Source organism: Thunnus maccoyii, chromosome 10 (genome assembly GCF_910596095.1).
Source record: "Thunnus maccoyii chromosome 10, fThuMac1.1, whole genome shotgun sequence".
In the NCBI taxonomy this organism is placed as follows: domain Eukaryota; kingdom Metazoa; phylum Chordata; class Actinopteri; order Scombriformes; family Scombridae; genus Thunnus; species Thunnus maccoyii.
The window spans coordinates 2,824,085-2,837,806 of record NC_056542.1 but is presented as its reverse complement, the minus strand read 5'-3'; the positions used below and the strand labels follow the sequence as shown (position 1 = coordinate 2,837,806).

Here is a 13,722-nt window from a genome sequence, read left to right as displayed (position 1 = left end):
AGGGGAATAGAGAGGAGAGGAGGGGAGAGGAGAGAGGAGAGGAAGAGAGAGGAGAGGAGAGAGGAAGAGGAGAGGAGAGGAGAGAGAGAGGAGGAGGGGAGAGGAGAGGAAAGGAGAAGAAGAAAGAAGAGAGGGGAGGAGGGGAGAGAAAGAGCAAGGAGAGAAGAGGAAGAGAAGAGGAGAAGAAGAGAGGAGGAGAGAGGAGAGGAAAGGAGAGGAAGAGAGAGGAGAGGAGAGAGGAAGAGGAGATGAGAGGGGAGAGAGAGGAGGAGAGAGGAGAGGAGGAGAAGAAGAGAGGAGGAGAGAGGAGAGAGGAGAGGAAGAGGAGAGGAGGGGAGAGGAGAGGAGAGCAGAGGAGAGCAGAGGAAAGGAGAAGAAGAAAGAAGAGAGGAGAGGAGGGGAGAGAAAGAGAGAGGAGAGGAGAGAGGAAGAGGAGATGAGAGGGGAGAGAGAGGAGGAGGGGAGAGAAAGAGCAAGGAGAGGAGAGGAAGAGGAGGGGAGGGGAGAGGAGGAAGAAGAAGAATGGGGAGAAAAGTAAAAAGAGAATAACACAAGAGAAAAGGAACAAATGAAGGAATAAAAACATTGAATCAACTTTCTTAACTTTTGTCAATATTTAGCAGCAGGGTTGTAACTAACGATTGTTTTCATTCAAGTAATCTGACAACTGTTTTCTTGATTAATCAATTAATCATTTAATAATTTAGTCGATGAAATGCCAAAATAAATTGTTCTCTGAGGCCACAGTGACGTCTGATGAACGTTTCCTGTCAAATATGATAAAGAAATACAGCAAATCGTCACATTTGAGACGGTCGAACCAAACATTTGGCATTTCTGCTTGAAAACTGATTGATGCTCTTGAAAACTCAATTATCAAAATATTTGCTGATTAATGGATTAATCAACTAATCGACTAATGGTTGCAGCTCTACTTAGGAGAGCTGAATGTGTCCCAACCTGTTCATACAACACTTGATAACAATAAGCTCATTAAAAGATTGTTTTGACTAAAAAAAACTAAAGATATGTGAGACTGAACCCGACACACGTTGACGTCTTCACATCACACTTTAATACAACGAGGAGCATAAAGATTTATTATCTCGTCTTAATCCCGTGTTCAGCAGCTTCTTAAACCTCGCAGGGATTTGTCTGACGGGGAATAAATACTAAATCTGATCTATTTCCAACATCAGCTGCACATTTAGAATAAACAAAAAAAAAAGATAAAACAGCAACAGCAAGAGAGAGACTGAACTCACAATAGATTAATAAAAGCAGTTTTTTTCAGTCTGGAAATCATTTCCTGCAGTTTAGTAACGAGTCAGTTGATCAGCTGAAGGAAATGACATCATTTTGGGTTTTTTGACTGTTAACTTTGGGTTATTATGTGTATCAGTAAGTTGTTTCTGTAGATATAATGAAGTGGTTTTGTTGTCAGAGAGGACAGAGACGTCACATGTCGCTCACCTTCGTCTTCGTCATTGGCGGTGACGGTGATGAGGACGAAGCCGACCTCTTTGTCTTCCTCCACGCTCACCTCGTACACCGGCCGGGCGAACGCCGGGGCGTTGTCGTTGACGTCGGTGACGAAGATCCTGACGTAGGCCGTGTCTGAACAAACAAGTCGAAAGTGTAAAATTACTTTTTTGTTTTTCCCACCAACAGATCGACTCAAAGAAACATTTCAAATGATCATATTTATTATTTAATTTGACTATTTCTGTGCCAAATGTTTAGTTTTTTTTAGCGGCAGCAGCGTAACGAGTGAGTCAGTGTTCAGATGTGTTACATGCTCTGTTCATTCTGGCAAAAAACTAAAGATGTTTTACTCTGCAGGGCTGCAGACTGGTTAGTGTCCAAATATGTACCAACATTTTGCCTGAAAATGAAGAAAATAAGCTGTGAATGGCACAAAGGATCCTTAGAAGTTCACATATTGCCGTCAACTGTTCAGTATATATTATTCAAATTTAACAAAATTACAATAAGCAACTAAAGCACAACAAGAAACATAACAAGAATACAACACTTCACTGCTTTTTTTACTGGGTTTGCCTGCAGCAGTAGTTCAGGTGCTTTTTTTCCACTTTTTCATCCTCTTATTCGTTTTTGCCAGGTCACGGCCAGTCCTTCACACACACACACACACACACACACACACACACACACACACACACACACACACACACACACACACACACACACACACACACTCACACACACACAATTCACACCTAGGGCAAATTTAGACTCTCCAATTCAGCAGACATGCATGTCTTTGGACTGTGAGAGGAAACCGGGGAACCTGCAGGATACATTTCTAATTTCCTTGATGGCCACTGTGAGGCTTCGCTACCAGCCGGCTAAGAAACTTAGCGAAGTTAGCAAACTACAAGAGACCAAAGTTGAAAACTTGCATAGTGACTCAAACAACAACATCAAAAGCATGACTTCAAAAACAGGTTCTTCATCTCTAACGTGTTTCCAGTCTGTAGCTCAGGTCTGTAGAAGTTGTTGAAAGAGACGTTTATGCAGCAGTGGAGCTGATGTAATGTTTGTATTAATATGATTATTAACACGGTGCAAAAACATTTCATTTAGCAGATTTACATGATTCATGTAGATGACCCATTTGGACACAACAAAGATGGAGACAAGTGGTTTCAGGTTAGTTTAGTCCATGTGACTGTGATCTGCAGTGAACCAACAGACTCCTCAGTAAACTGTGTAGCATTAGCATTAGCATTGGAACAGCTACCTGCTGACTGTCTGGGTTTATCTCGAGAGGAGAAGCTCAAACGTTGTTCTTTAAACTTCTTTAATGAACATCTAGTGGAAGATTTAGATGGTCGACTGCCGACGTTAATCCTGGAACTGAGTCGTTCCTTCTGATAGCAACAGAAAAGATGGCCGACTGAAAGTAACGTTACCATGATAATGCTACGTTAGCTTAGCTTTTTATAAATGTGTCCATGCTGTATGCTTCTTGTCTCTTTCTCAGTGGATTGTAGATGAATTTAGTCCATAAATCTGTAACTGACAGAGACTGAGTTTTACTGAATGAAGATGCTTCTTATTAACAGCAGAGCAGCAGGTCAAACAGCTAAATCAACTTATGAACAAGAGATATTATTGGCTGCTGGAGGAGATTGTTTGACCAATCAGATGCTGCAGCTCGTTTAAACACGCATTAGTTCATTTGTCCGTCTGTAAACTATCATTTAGTCTTTATTTGGTGAAGAATAGTTCTCATTTACTTACTTTTTCTTTAGTTTTAGTCTCGTTTTCGTCATGAAAAAAGGTCATCAATGAATACTTTTGGTTACACTGGTTACATATGAGTTTGTGTGTGTGTGTGTGTGTGTGTGTGTGTGTGTGTGTTACCAGTGTTGGGTTGGCCCTGCTGGCCCGGTCGAGCCGACTCGGAGCCGTCCTGCGACTGCACCTCGATCAGGTAGGAAGCTTTCTGCTCGCGGTCGAAGGAGGCTCGAGTGACGATGACGCCGCTGCGCGAGTCGATGCTGAAGAACTGCGAGTCTCCGCTCTCGTCCTTCAGGATCACATAGTGGACCTGGAGGAGGAGAGGAGGGACAGGAAAGAAGCTACAGTAGAAGAAGAGGACGCAGAAGAAGAAGAAGAAGCAAATACTCGGCGCGGTGGGTGTAGGTGTTCCTCACCATCCCGTGCAGACCGGAGTCCAGGTCTGTGGCCGACACCTGAGCCACCGACGTGCCGATCTCTGCTCCTTCAGGAACCGTCGCCTCGTAGGTGGACGACAGGAAGAAAGGAACGTTGTCGTTGACGTCTGAAGAAAGACAGAAAGAAAGGAGAGAAGGGATACAAATAAAGATGTTATTTTTTCCTGTTGTTGTTGTTTTGTTGTTGCAGGATCTGGCAGCAGAACACAAACAGTCTGTCACGTCCATGAAAGCTGATTAAAGTGGATTAAAAACCGACAGAGTGAAAAGGCGGGAAAGAAAAGGAAAGTAAGAGAGACAAATAAAGAAAGAAGGAAAGAAAGAAAGTTTGTTATTTTTGTAACATTTGTACCAGCAGGAGATTAAAAAGTGGAAATCGACTAAAGAAAGAAAGAAAGAAAGAAAGAAACAGAAAGAGAAACTGATAGTTTGTGTTTTGTGGAGAGCTGAAGTCCTTCAGAGAGCTGAAGTCGGACTGTGGCTCCGCTCGCTAATGAAAACTGAGTTATTAGTGAGGAATTATCCTCCAAACACCCTGAAGAGTCCACAAAGCAGCTTGTCAGCTCACTTTCAAGCTCCGCTAAGCCAATTACAGCGTCCGATGTGGGTTTGTTCAAAGCCAATCAAAGTCAGGAAGTGTTTTCTCCTTCTCTCCTTCTCTCCACCCGCCTACAGACGCTGATTGGGAAATGAGTCACCGTTAAAATGAGGCGGCGTGGAGCTAACACCACCAGTCGCTGCTGTTTTCCTTTTTCTTTTTTTTTTTTTTACAGCCGGAGACGACCAGGGATGTGAACTTCACTTCATTATTCTTTCCCTGCTCGTTCTCCTCGTCACTTTCCTGCAGCGTCGCTCATTACAGCCGAGCTTGTGTCTGTTCCCTGATTGCTGCTTTCGCTCGACTGGTCAGAGATGAACTAGAACTTTTTTACAAGTTAATATACTCCCAATTTAAACTAAAAAAAAGAAGTAAAGGAATCCAGAGGCCTGGTTTTAAATTAGAAGTGATATAAAAATATTAACAGAGAGGCTCCTGCTGTTAGTTTAGATAGATGATGGGAGCAAAAACACCTAAAATGACACACTCAACCAACAGACTCCTCAGTAAACTGTGTAGCATTAGCATTAGCATTAGCACAGCTACCTGCTGACTGTCTGGGACAATATGGATGCACCAAGAGATATAAACCCCACTCGGTTCCCGTGTTCTGAACCGGACAAATGTTACAGAGATAAACGAGCGCACACACTCCTTCCTTCGTCTCACCTGTCACATTGACGTAGACGGTGGTGAAGGAGGCGAGCGGCACGGCAGCGACGTTCTGCACTCGCACCCTGAGCGTGAAGAAGTGCGTCGTCTCGTAGTCGAGGTTCTCGGCCACCAGGATGGACGCCGAGCCGTCGGCACGGTTCGGTTTGATGTAAAACCGAACTGGCATGTTGGTCTCCGGCACCTGACCCTCCTCCAGGTTGTAGGTCACACGGGGGTCACCGAGCGGAGACGTGGCCTTTATGGTCTGATGGAGAGAGAGAGAGGAGAAGGTCAGAGGTGAGGAGAACAAATTATCTTTATCCCACCTGCTGTGTATCTGTGTGTGTTCCTGATCCAAAGCGTCATGGTGTTTCTCTACGTTCTCTGTTCCCACTGAGAAGAAGAAGTGAGAAAGCAAATCGACAGGAAACGACACGGGAAAATATATTAATGTCATGCAGACCTGAGGGCAGCAGAGCGGGGGCCGCTCAATGAGATTTCACAGACACACCTACTTCTACCTTCCTGTGCCTGTGCGGTCGAGGGAGAGAATTTAAACGTTTGGTACAAGCTCATATTCATGCAAACTCCACCAGCAAAAGATAAGAAAACTTTTTTGGGGCTAAATTTGCTGCTGTTGCATCAGCAGCTGAACTATGAGCAGGGAGCAACAGACAGATGGAGGAGTGAACAACAACTCTTAAAAATACATGATTTCGACACATGTAAGCATTTTCTGCATATCAGGAGAAAAACACTTGTTCCACCCTGTAACATCACTGTAAAATCCGGCAGAGTGAAACTTCTTCTCTCTAGTGGATCATTTCCAGTTACACTTTCATTCATATCAGATCAATAATTCAAGCTGAACAACTTCATAGTTTTGTAGCAGGATCTTCAGCAGCTTGTAAAAAAAAAATGTGTGAAAGTAGCTGCAGCTGTTATTTTAATGTGTCAGATAAATATTAAATCTTCTGCTGCAATGTAAATAGAAGTTTTGGTCTGTTATTGGCACAATTGGCCCAAACTTTTAAAGTGAATTGATTGAAGCTGCAGTTTTTCTTAACATTGTAATCTTCCGTTAGTGATGCAGGATTTTAAGCTCCGTGATTGGATGTTTCTTGCTGAAACGCACCTTGAGGATTGTAATTGACTGATAACTTTTATATTTATTCTCTAGCACAGTTGTTCAACTTTCATATTGATAATTTAACCGGGAGAGTTTCATGTTGATCCAAGCTGCAGAAGAGAGAGAACTGAGAGTCTCTTATCTTTGGGAAAATGGGAAAAAACTACTACTTAAGGAATCAAGAGTGTCTGAAATAACTTCCTGACAAATCTGCTACCAGCAGAGCAATAACAGCGCTGACATATCATACAGGTGCATCTTTTCAAATGTTAGTGGAGTGATTCTGGTTTTTAATTACTGGCTTTGGAGAATGTAAACAGGACTCATCAATCTGATTGATTACATACAGTAAAGGATAAACGTTGGCTCCTGTAACATAACCGCAGCTCTCTGTCTTCCTTTTAAGCTTTGACTTTATAAATACGATTTATCTCCATTTCTGAAACAATAACTCCCACATCTCATTAAAAATCCATCACAAAGACCTGGTCCTGGTTCAGGATGACGTCACGTTATTATCACACAGTCGTTCATCTTTAAAGAAAAGCCTCAACAGCTCCGACGGACAAAATATGACACGCGCACGTGGCTGCTTTTCCAAGAATGCGACATTTATACGGTCGACGCTGTGGTTCAGTCCTTCTATGGACATGAAGCGCTGGAGGAGAAGACTCCAGGACTCCAGGACTTCTCCAGGACTAAATCACACTGCTCCCAACACCTAAAAAGGTTTTAGTTTCTGCTTTGTTGATGTTGTTCTTTGTGTGAATGTGCTAGAAAAAAATGTGTGTCTGACCTACACATCCACCAGCAGAGCTTTTAAGACTCGTGTTATTCTCTTGACCGTAGCTTCAACTGACCTTGAATGTGTGTGTGTGTGTGTGTGTGTGTGTGTGTGTGTGTGTGTGTGTGTGTGTGTGTGTTTGAGCTTTTAAGGCTCTCGTCCACACACTCCTCAACCTTGCCAGGGAAGGATTGTGTGTTTTTGCATGGCTGAATGACGCCACCTCACTTTACAGTCCTGAGGGTAAGACGGTGACCTGCACTGTTACACACACACACACACACACTCTCACACACACACACACACACACACACACACACACACACACACACACACACAGACGGTACTATGTATTCCTGAACAGTCAGAGCAGATTTTTAAATAAAAACTCAAAGATTGATGAAACAATCTCAATAATTTTTAGGATTTTTTTTTTAAATGACCTAAACTCAGTTCAACTTTATTGTCATCATACTTGCGTACTGTGATGGGAAATTGCTGATCACTCAATAAACACACAAAGAGAGCATCGTTAGGTTATGAAATAATGTAATCAAATAATACAATCAGAAGTATAAAGCATCATGGTACTGGAGATAAAGATACATACCGCCTAGCTATCTTTTCTTTGTCTGAAAAGTTGGGTTAGAGTTAGGATTAGGATTAGGGTTAGGGCATCAGGGTTAGGGGTTAGGGTTATGGGTTGGGGTTAGGTTAGGGTTAGGGCATCAGGGTTAGGGGGTAGGGGTTAGGGGTAGGGTTAGGGTTAGGGCATCAGGGTTAGGGTTAGGGGTAGGGTTAGGGGTTAGGGTTAGGGTAGGGATAGGGTTAAATACTTAAATACTACTTGTACAGAATTTCAGACATCTATTTACTAACCTTACAGGTCAGCAAACCACCTTCAACTAACCTAGGAACAGTCTTTCTTCATGACCATATATGACAGTATATAAGCATGCACCAAGTAGCATCACAAAATAACATTACTACTATATTAAATTAAGGACAAACCACACTATCCTCTAAAAGCTTATTAGATTTACACATAAACATCTACATAACTATAGTTTATCTTATCACTGGCTCAGATAAAAGTATGACAGGATAAACTAACTGTTAAACACTTAACTGTCTCATCTAACACAGCAAAGAACTAAGTTTAGAATAGACATGCAACTAGTGTGAAACACAAACTAACACTAACTGAACTTAAACACCATCTGAAACATGTATGATATATACAAGAAATACATCAGATGATAACTTACTATTCGGTTTTCTTTCACAGTACAACGAAACATGAACAAGAGGAAGACGGTCTAATATATCTAGAAGGAGTGTAGTTACACACACATCACATGCTTTCACTCCCTGCAAGTAAAGTAAAAAATCCACATTTAATCAGAGATAAGTTGTACAAGCTTTAACGGTTAACAGATAACACCTACAGATGACACCTACGGATGACCTGCAGATGAACCTTCTTCTTGTCAATAAATCTCATGTTTGGATCCAAACCAACAATGAACTGATCTGCTTATCAGTATTGTGTGTGTGTGTGTGCCTGATGCTGGATGGTTTCTACACATGACAAATATAAAAAATCGCCAGTCATATGCTCTTAATAAATAACATTTGCAGTTTACTCCTTCAGTCACTGCTGATAACAGCAACTGCTCATTTATATCAAACACAGTTATGAGTTATGTTTGCCAGAAAGTGTGTTAATTTTACTGGTTTAATTCATCCCAACATCTGTCTTAGAGGCTATTTTGATTATAATTGATTTTCCTCGACAGCATACAGACACTACTGGTCTTCTTGTAATGGTACCACATGTAAAATAGCAAATATCCAAAATCAAATGTGGGCCAGTTCTGGTTTATCTGGTTTGTTCATGGTTGACATACGGCTCGCTTGTGGCCCAGATCTGGGAAATGGGATGAAAGTGTCGGTAGTGGGGCCGGATCTGGGCCGCAGCAGGTTTGCTATCTGGGTTGTTTTTTTGCATTTTATTGTTCTATGAAGTGAAACAAACAATCAGTTCAGTTAGATTATCAGGCTAAGATGAGTCGCTAACACATTGTTTGAGTTGTCGTTTTTATTTGTTTCATACGTTAAAAGGCAGCAAAGGTTGTTGCATCAGTAATAATAATAATGATAATAATAATAGTAAATAGTTTATTTGTATTAAAACCTATTTATCTATTAGGGATGTATAGAGATCCCAGTATTTGTATTTGTATCTGTATTTGTCAAGACAGCAAAATTATTTGTATTTGTATTCTAATAAAAGGGGAAAGAGGCTTAAAAATCCTGTTTTTGTTTTTATTACGCCTCTAATTTTAGAAAATTAAAGTGTTAGAATAAGTGTTCATTTGACATGTTTTTTTTTTTTATCCCAAAAACAAATAATTTTTAAAATATTCATATAAAACCCACTATTTGTGCTTTGCTGAATAACGTATTTGTATTCGGGCACAACCCCTCTTTTATCTGTTGAAGCACAACTTCATTTTCAAAGATTTCTGGGCTAGAAGAACTAACCGCCTCTGATCGCTGCTCACTTCTACATCACATAAGATCTGATCTCTGTGCTGCAGGTCTGAGCTCCGTCGTCGTCGTCGTCGTCGTCGTTTCCACCGGCGGTAAACATGTTTCCTCAGAGCGACACAGAGAAACGCTGAGTGAGAAACGCTGTCCGCCACTTAAACACCGAAACCCTCTCAGCCTCCTCTCTCTCTTTTAATTAAACAGGTATTGATATATGTTGGCATATAACTGACAAACTGTATAATTGATGTGTAAATGATCAGTGAAATGTCAAAATGAAAAATTAAGATTGTCAGCTCATATTATCTTGTTTTGCTTTCTTTGCTAATCCACATTTAAAACATGAGTCTCAGTAGCAGCCTTCCAGTTTCCAGGTGAGGGAGTCGTGTCAGGACACGCTGGTCCTCCTTCAGGAAGCGGTAGCGAGGATCTGCCTCCCTGCAGGCCGAGCCAGCCGAGCGTTCAGAATCAGCACTAATGAGAAATCATCTCATTAGACATCGGCGCAGTGTGCTGAAAGCTAAGCTGATCAGTGTCTGCCATCTTCTCCCACACAGATTAACGCCTGCGGAGATATCGCAGCGGATCGCTCTCAGCTGGTGCAGCTGGTGCTGAGAGAGATTCAGCCGGCTGGAACACAGATCATCCTGTCAGCTACAAATGCTAACAGTTAGCAGTCGGCTGAGGGGGGGGGGGGATTCATTAAGGTCAAACCCGAGAGAAGTGGTTTTGTCTTGATGATAGTCTATGTTCTTTAAAGCGGCTATAATTGATATTTTTATAATACAACTGTCATACCTACGGAGAATTATCAGCAGCTCCTTTCGGCTTTACGGAGCTTTATAGTGAGTTTCAGCTCATTGTTTATCTGCAACTTTACTGTTCTGGTTCACTCTCAGCGCTCTCATAGCGTCGTTTTCAGAGAAAAAGCTCTAAAAAGCCACTGTACACTACCTGCTCAGCACCAAACGGCAAACAGACTAGGGATGTGCAGAGAAATTAACATGTAAATGACAAGATACGCTGTTGGTCCATGTACTCCAGAACAAAACCATTAAGAATAAATATGTATTTTTTTAATGGTGTGACAGTGCTGTGGTTAATGTCTGGTTAGGGTTTAGGCACAAAACCTGCATGTTTAGGTTTAGGGAAAGGTTTGGATTTAAATCACTTCTTCCTTAAATGGAACGTATCATACACATTTCATTCATAGATTTTGGGGTTCTTCTTCAAACCATAAAACTTTCAGCCTTTATGTCTGTCTTTGATTGTGGAGATATTGCAGAGACTAGAGATGTGCAGAGATCCCAGTAATTGTATTTGTATCTGTATTTGTTGAGGTAGCAAAATTATTTGTATCTGTATTTGTATTCGAATAAAAGTGGAAAGAGGCTTAAAAATCCTGTTTTTGTTTTTATTACACTTTTGATTTTATAAATTTAAAGTGTTATAGTAAGAATTCATGAATAAACTACCTTATGAAGGAGGTCCCCACACTGGGTTTTGAACTGGAGTCTCCCAGATCATAGACGACTGCGCTGATTACTGAACTAAAACTTTACTCATCGCCTCATTGCAGACAGACCTCTACCTATTTATACACCCATAACACAGAGACAGCACAGCATGTAACATGTAGAAGAACTTCAAAGGTGATTCTTGTTTTGCATTTTTCATTTATTGCCTATTTTTTTTTACAACCTAACGAACAACAGGTTATGGAGAGTCCCTTTGGAGCACTTTGCTTGTGTCAGTAGCTCAGCTTTATCTCTGGGGAACACCCCCAACAACAAATATTTGTATAAAACCCACTATTTGTGCTTTGCTGAATAATGTATTTGTATTCGGGCACACTCCTCCTAAAACAGACACAGTTAGCTGTAGACTAGCTGGTGAACATAGTGGAGCATTTAGCAGCTAAAGAGCCAGATATTTCCCTCAGGAGTTGATAGAGAGTAAAAACAGAGTTAAAAGAGAGTGAATATTGGACTTACATTCACCAGGTGGACAGAAACACGACTCCACATGAATGATAATGTTGCTCCGTAACTGCTGGATGTGGAAATAAACAACTGTTTGCTAACAAGTTCAACATATCAACTTAACAGCTGATGATGTGTCAGTGTTGTTCACTACTTGTTTCTGCTGAAATCAGTTAATGCAGGTTAAAATTCGAACTTTGTCTGGCTGAAGAAATTGAACATATTCAGCATGTTATTCTTTTTTTTTCAGAAAAAGCAACAAGCTTCCAAATATAATCATGTTTAATCTTCATGTAATCTTCTTGGATTTAGAGTTAAATTTATAAAGTTTGCATTCTAACACCTAAAAAAAACATCTTGAACACAGCAGGAATCAGAGGATTAATGTCCAGGCAGCACTAATCCACGCTCTCATCTTCACTGCAAAAACTTCACAACTCTGCACATGAACAACATTTCTGTATTAATGGGAGCTTTGACAACTTTTGTTGTGTAACCAAGTATTTAAACTTGAGCCTACAAAGGTGTGATGTGATGTTACAGTTATCCTCCTGGATCAGCCGGTTCAGTTTTGTGATTCTTCTTCGTGTTCTTTTGGGATAGTTTTGTTCAAAACGAGCATGTTTGGTGTCGTTTTAATTGTGTTTAACTGCAAATTAAGGCGTCGTCGGGCAAAATAAACATGAATTTCTTGGTTTTAAAATGCACATTTTCCACTATCAACCTTCCTTTTTTGTATAGTTTTGAATATTAAAGGTGAGGTGACATCAGCAGAAGAAAACATGGACAGGAAGGGGAAACAAACAGGAGGAAGTCAGTTGATGATGATGATGATGACACACACACACATGTCTAAGCAGGAGATGACTACAGCTTATTGATACAGAGATTTGATTTAACACACACACACACACACACACACACAGCAGCGTCTCTCTCCTGCTACCTCGTTAACAATGTAATTAACAGACCTTATTAACGCTGCTAAATTTAAAACAACAGTTCCTCCTCGGTGCAATTAACACAGCAGAGGAGAGGAAGGAGGGAGGAGGAGGAGGAGAAGTCTCTGGCTTGGTGGGTGTTGTCAGGTCTGGTTTTAGTGTTAATATACTGAACCTGTGATAAGAAAACACGACCATAGCAAACATATCTGCAACGATTTGCACCTTGTCATGAATGTTTGTCACTATCTCTCCACCAATATGATGATCAGCTGACTCACGTTCGGTCTTAAGACAGAAAGACGTGGACGAAACTGACAAAAAGTATCTCAATTTGTAACATTCACTCATGCATGAGGTAAAGTTATATTAAACGATAAAAGTTTTCAATCATACGAACAGATGTTACAAGTGTTTGATCACAGAACTATGACAGAATAATAATTAGAAGAGGAAAATGTTCCCACTTAGTTTTAATTAGATGAAATGTCATTTGTTTTGACAGCCGTCATTTAGCCGCCATTTCGTGTCGAGCTCATGTTGTTGATGTCGTATGTGTGATGGATGGTTGAGATGTAAAAGATTCTCATGTTACTGACTTGAGTGTTCATGTTATTAAGATGGTTGTATGATTACAGAGTTGTGTAAAGATGAAAAAACACTGTGCATTGAAAAAATAACAATATCAATTAAATGTGGGTTTAATTGCATTAAATGTTGGTCTTTGGCGTCCATATGTGTTTGGTTTTCAGGGTTTTTATATTAATAAGCACCAAGTTGGAAATATTGGAGAAGAAGAATGAGATTTTCCCAGTCACCTTGACATGAACGCTATTTACAAGTTGGAAATTCGTAATTATAATAACTCTGATATGACATGAACGCAGCGTCAGCCTCCTGAGCTCAGTGAGTGTCAATCTCAAGGAGCTGATTTATTGGAATATAGCTGGATGTTTGTCACTGGAATCCGTCCAAATGGTACAAAAAGTCACGCAAATTATCATAACTTGCCCATATTCACTATTACTTGCCTTATTAAATGGAGCTACCCAATCTGGCAGCAGTGTTTACGAGGCTAGGAGGGTGCAAAGGCGTCCAGTTGGACTATAGGAAATTTATTTGGAGTCATACTAGAGAGTAAAAGTCAGGATATCTCAGCTTCTGCTGCTTTGATTTTGCCGCCTGTTCTTTTAATCTTCTTTTAATCTCTTTCTTGTGAATCCTCCAGCTTTATGGGTGTGAAATACTAAGTTGCTGGAAAAAACGCAAAAAAGTAATTGCACCCTTTCCCTCTAAATAAGTATACAGTATATCTATTATTCAGTATTATTACTGTCTGCCAGAAATCATGTTCATATACGACTAAACTGCAACAGC

At 40.6% G+C, this 13,722-nt stretch overlaps 1 protein-coding gene across 3 annotated transcripts in view; it reads right to left on the bottom strand.

The window, feature by feature from the left end:
• The window catches only part of si:dkey-22o22.2 (neural-cadherin), a 171,022-nt gene that overhangs the window by 45,814 nt on the left and 111,486 nt on the right, over positions 1-13,722 (bottom strand). For all 3 annotated transcript variants that reach the window (XM_042424660.1, XM_042424661.1, XM_042424662.1), the window contains exons 13-16: positions 4,972-5,221; positions 3,684-3,811; positions 3,391-3,577; positions 1,474-1,617 (exon numbers count right to left, since the gene is read on the bottom strand). In XM_042424660.1, the coding sequence (XP_042280594.1) occupies positions 1,474-1,617; positions 3,391-3,577; positions 3,684-3,811; positions 4,972-5,221 (709 nt within the window). The remainder of the gene's footprint in view (positions 1-1,473; positions 1,618-3,390; positions 3,578-3,683; positions 3,812-4,971; positions 5,222-13,722) is intronic.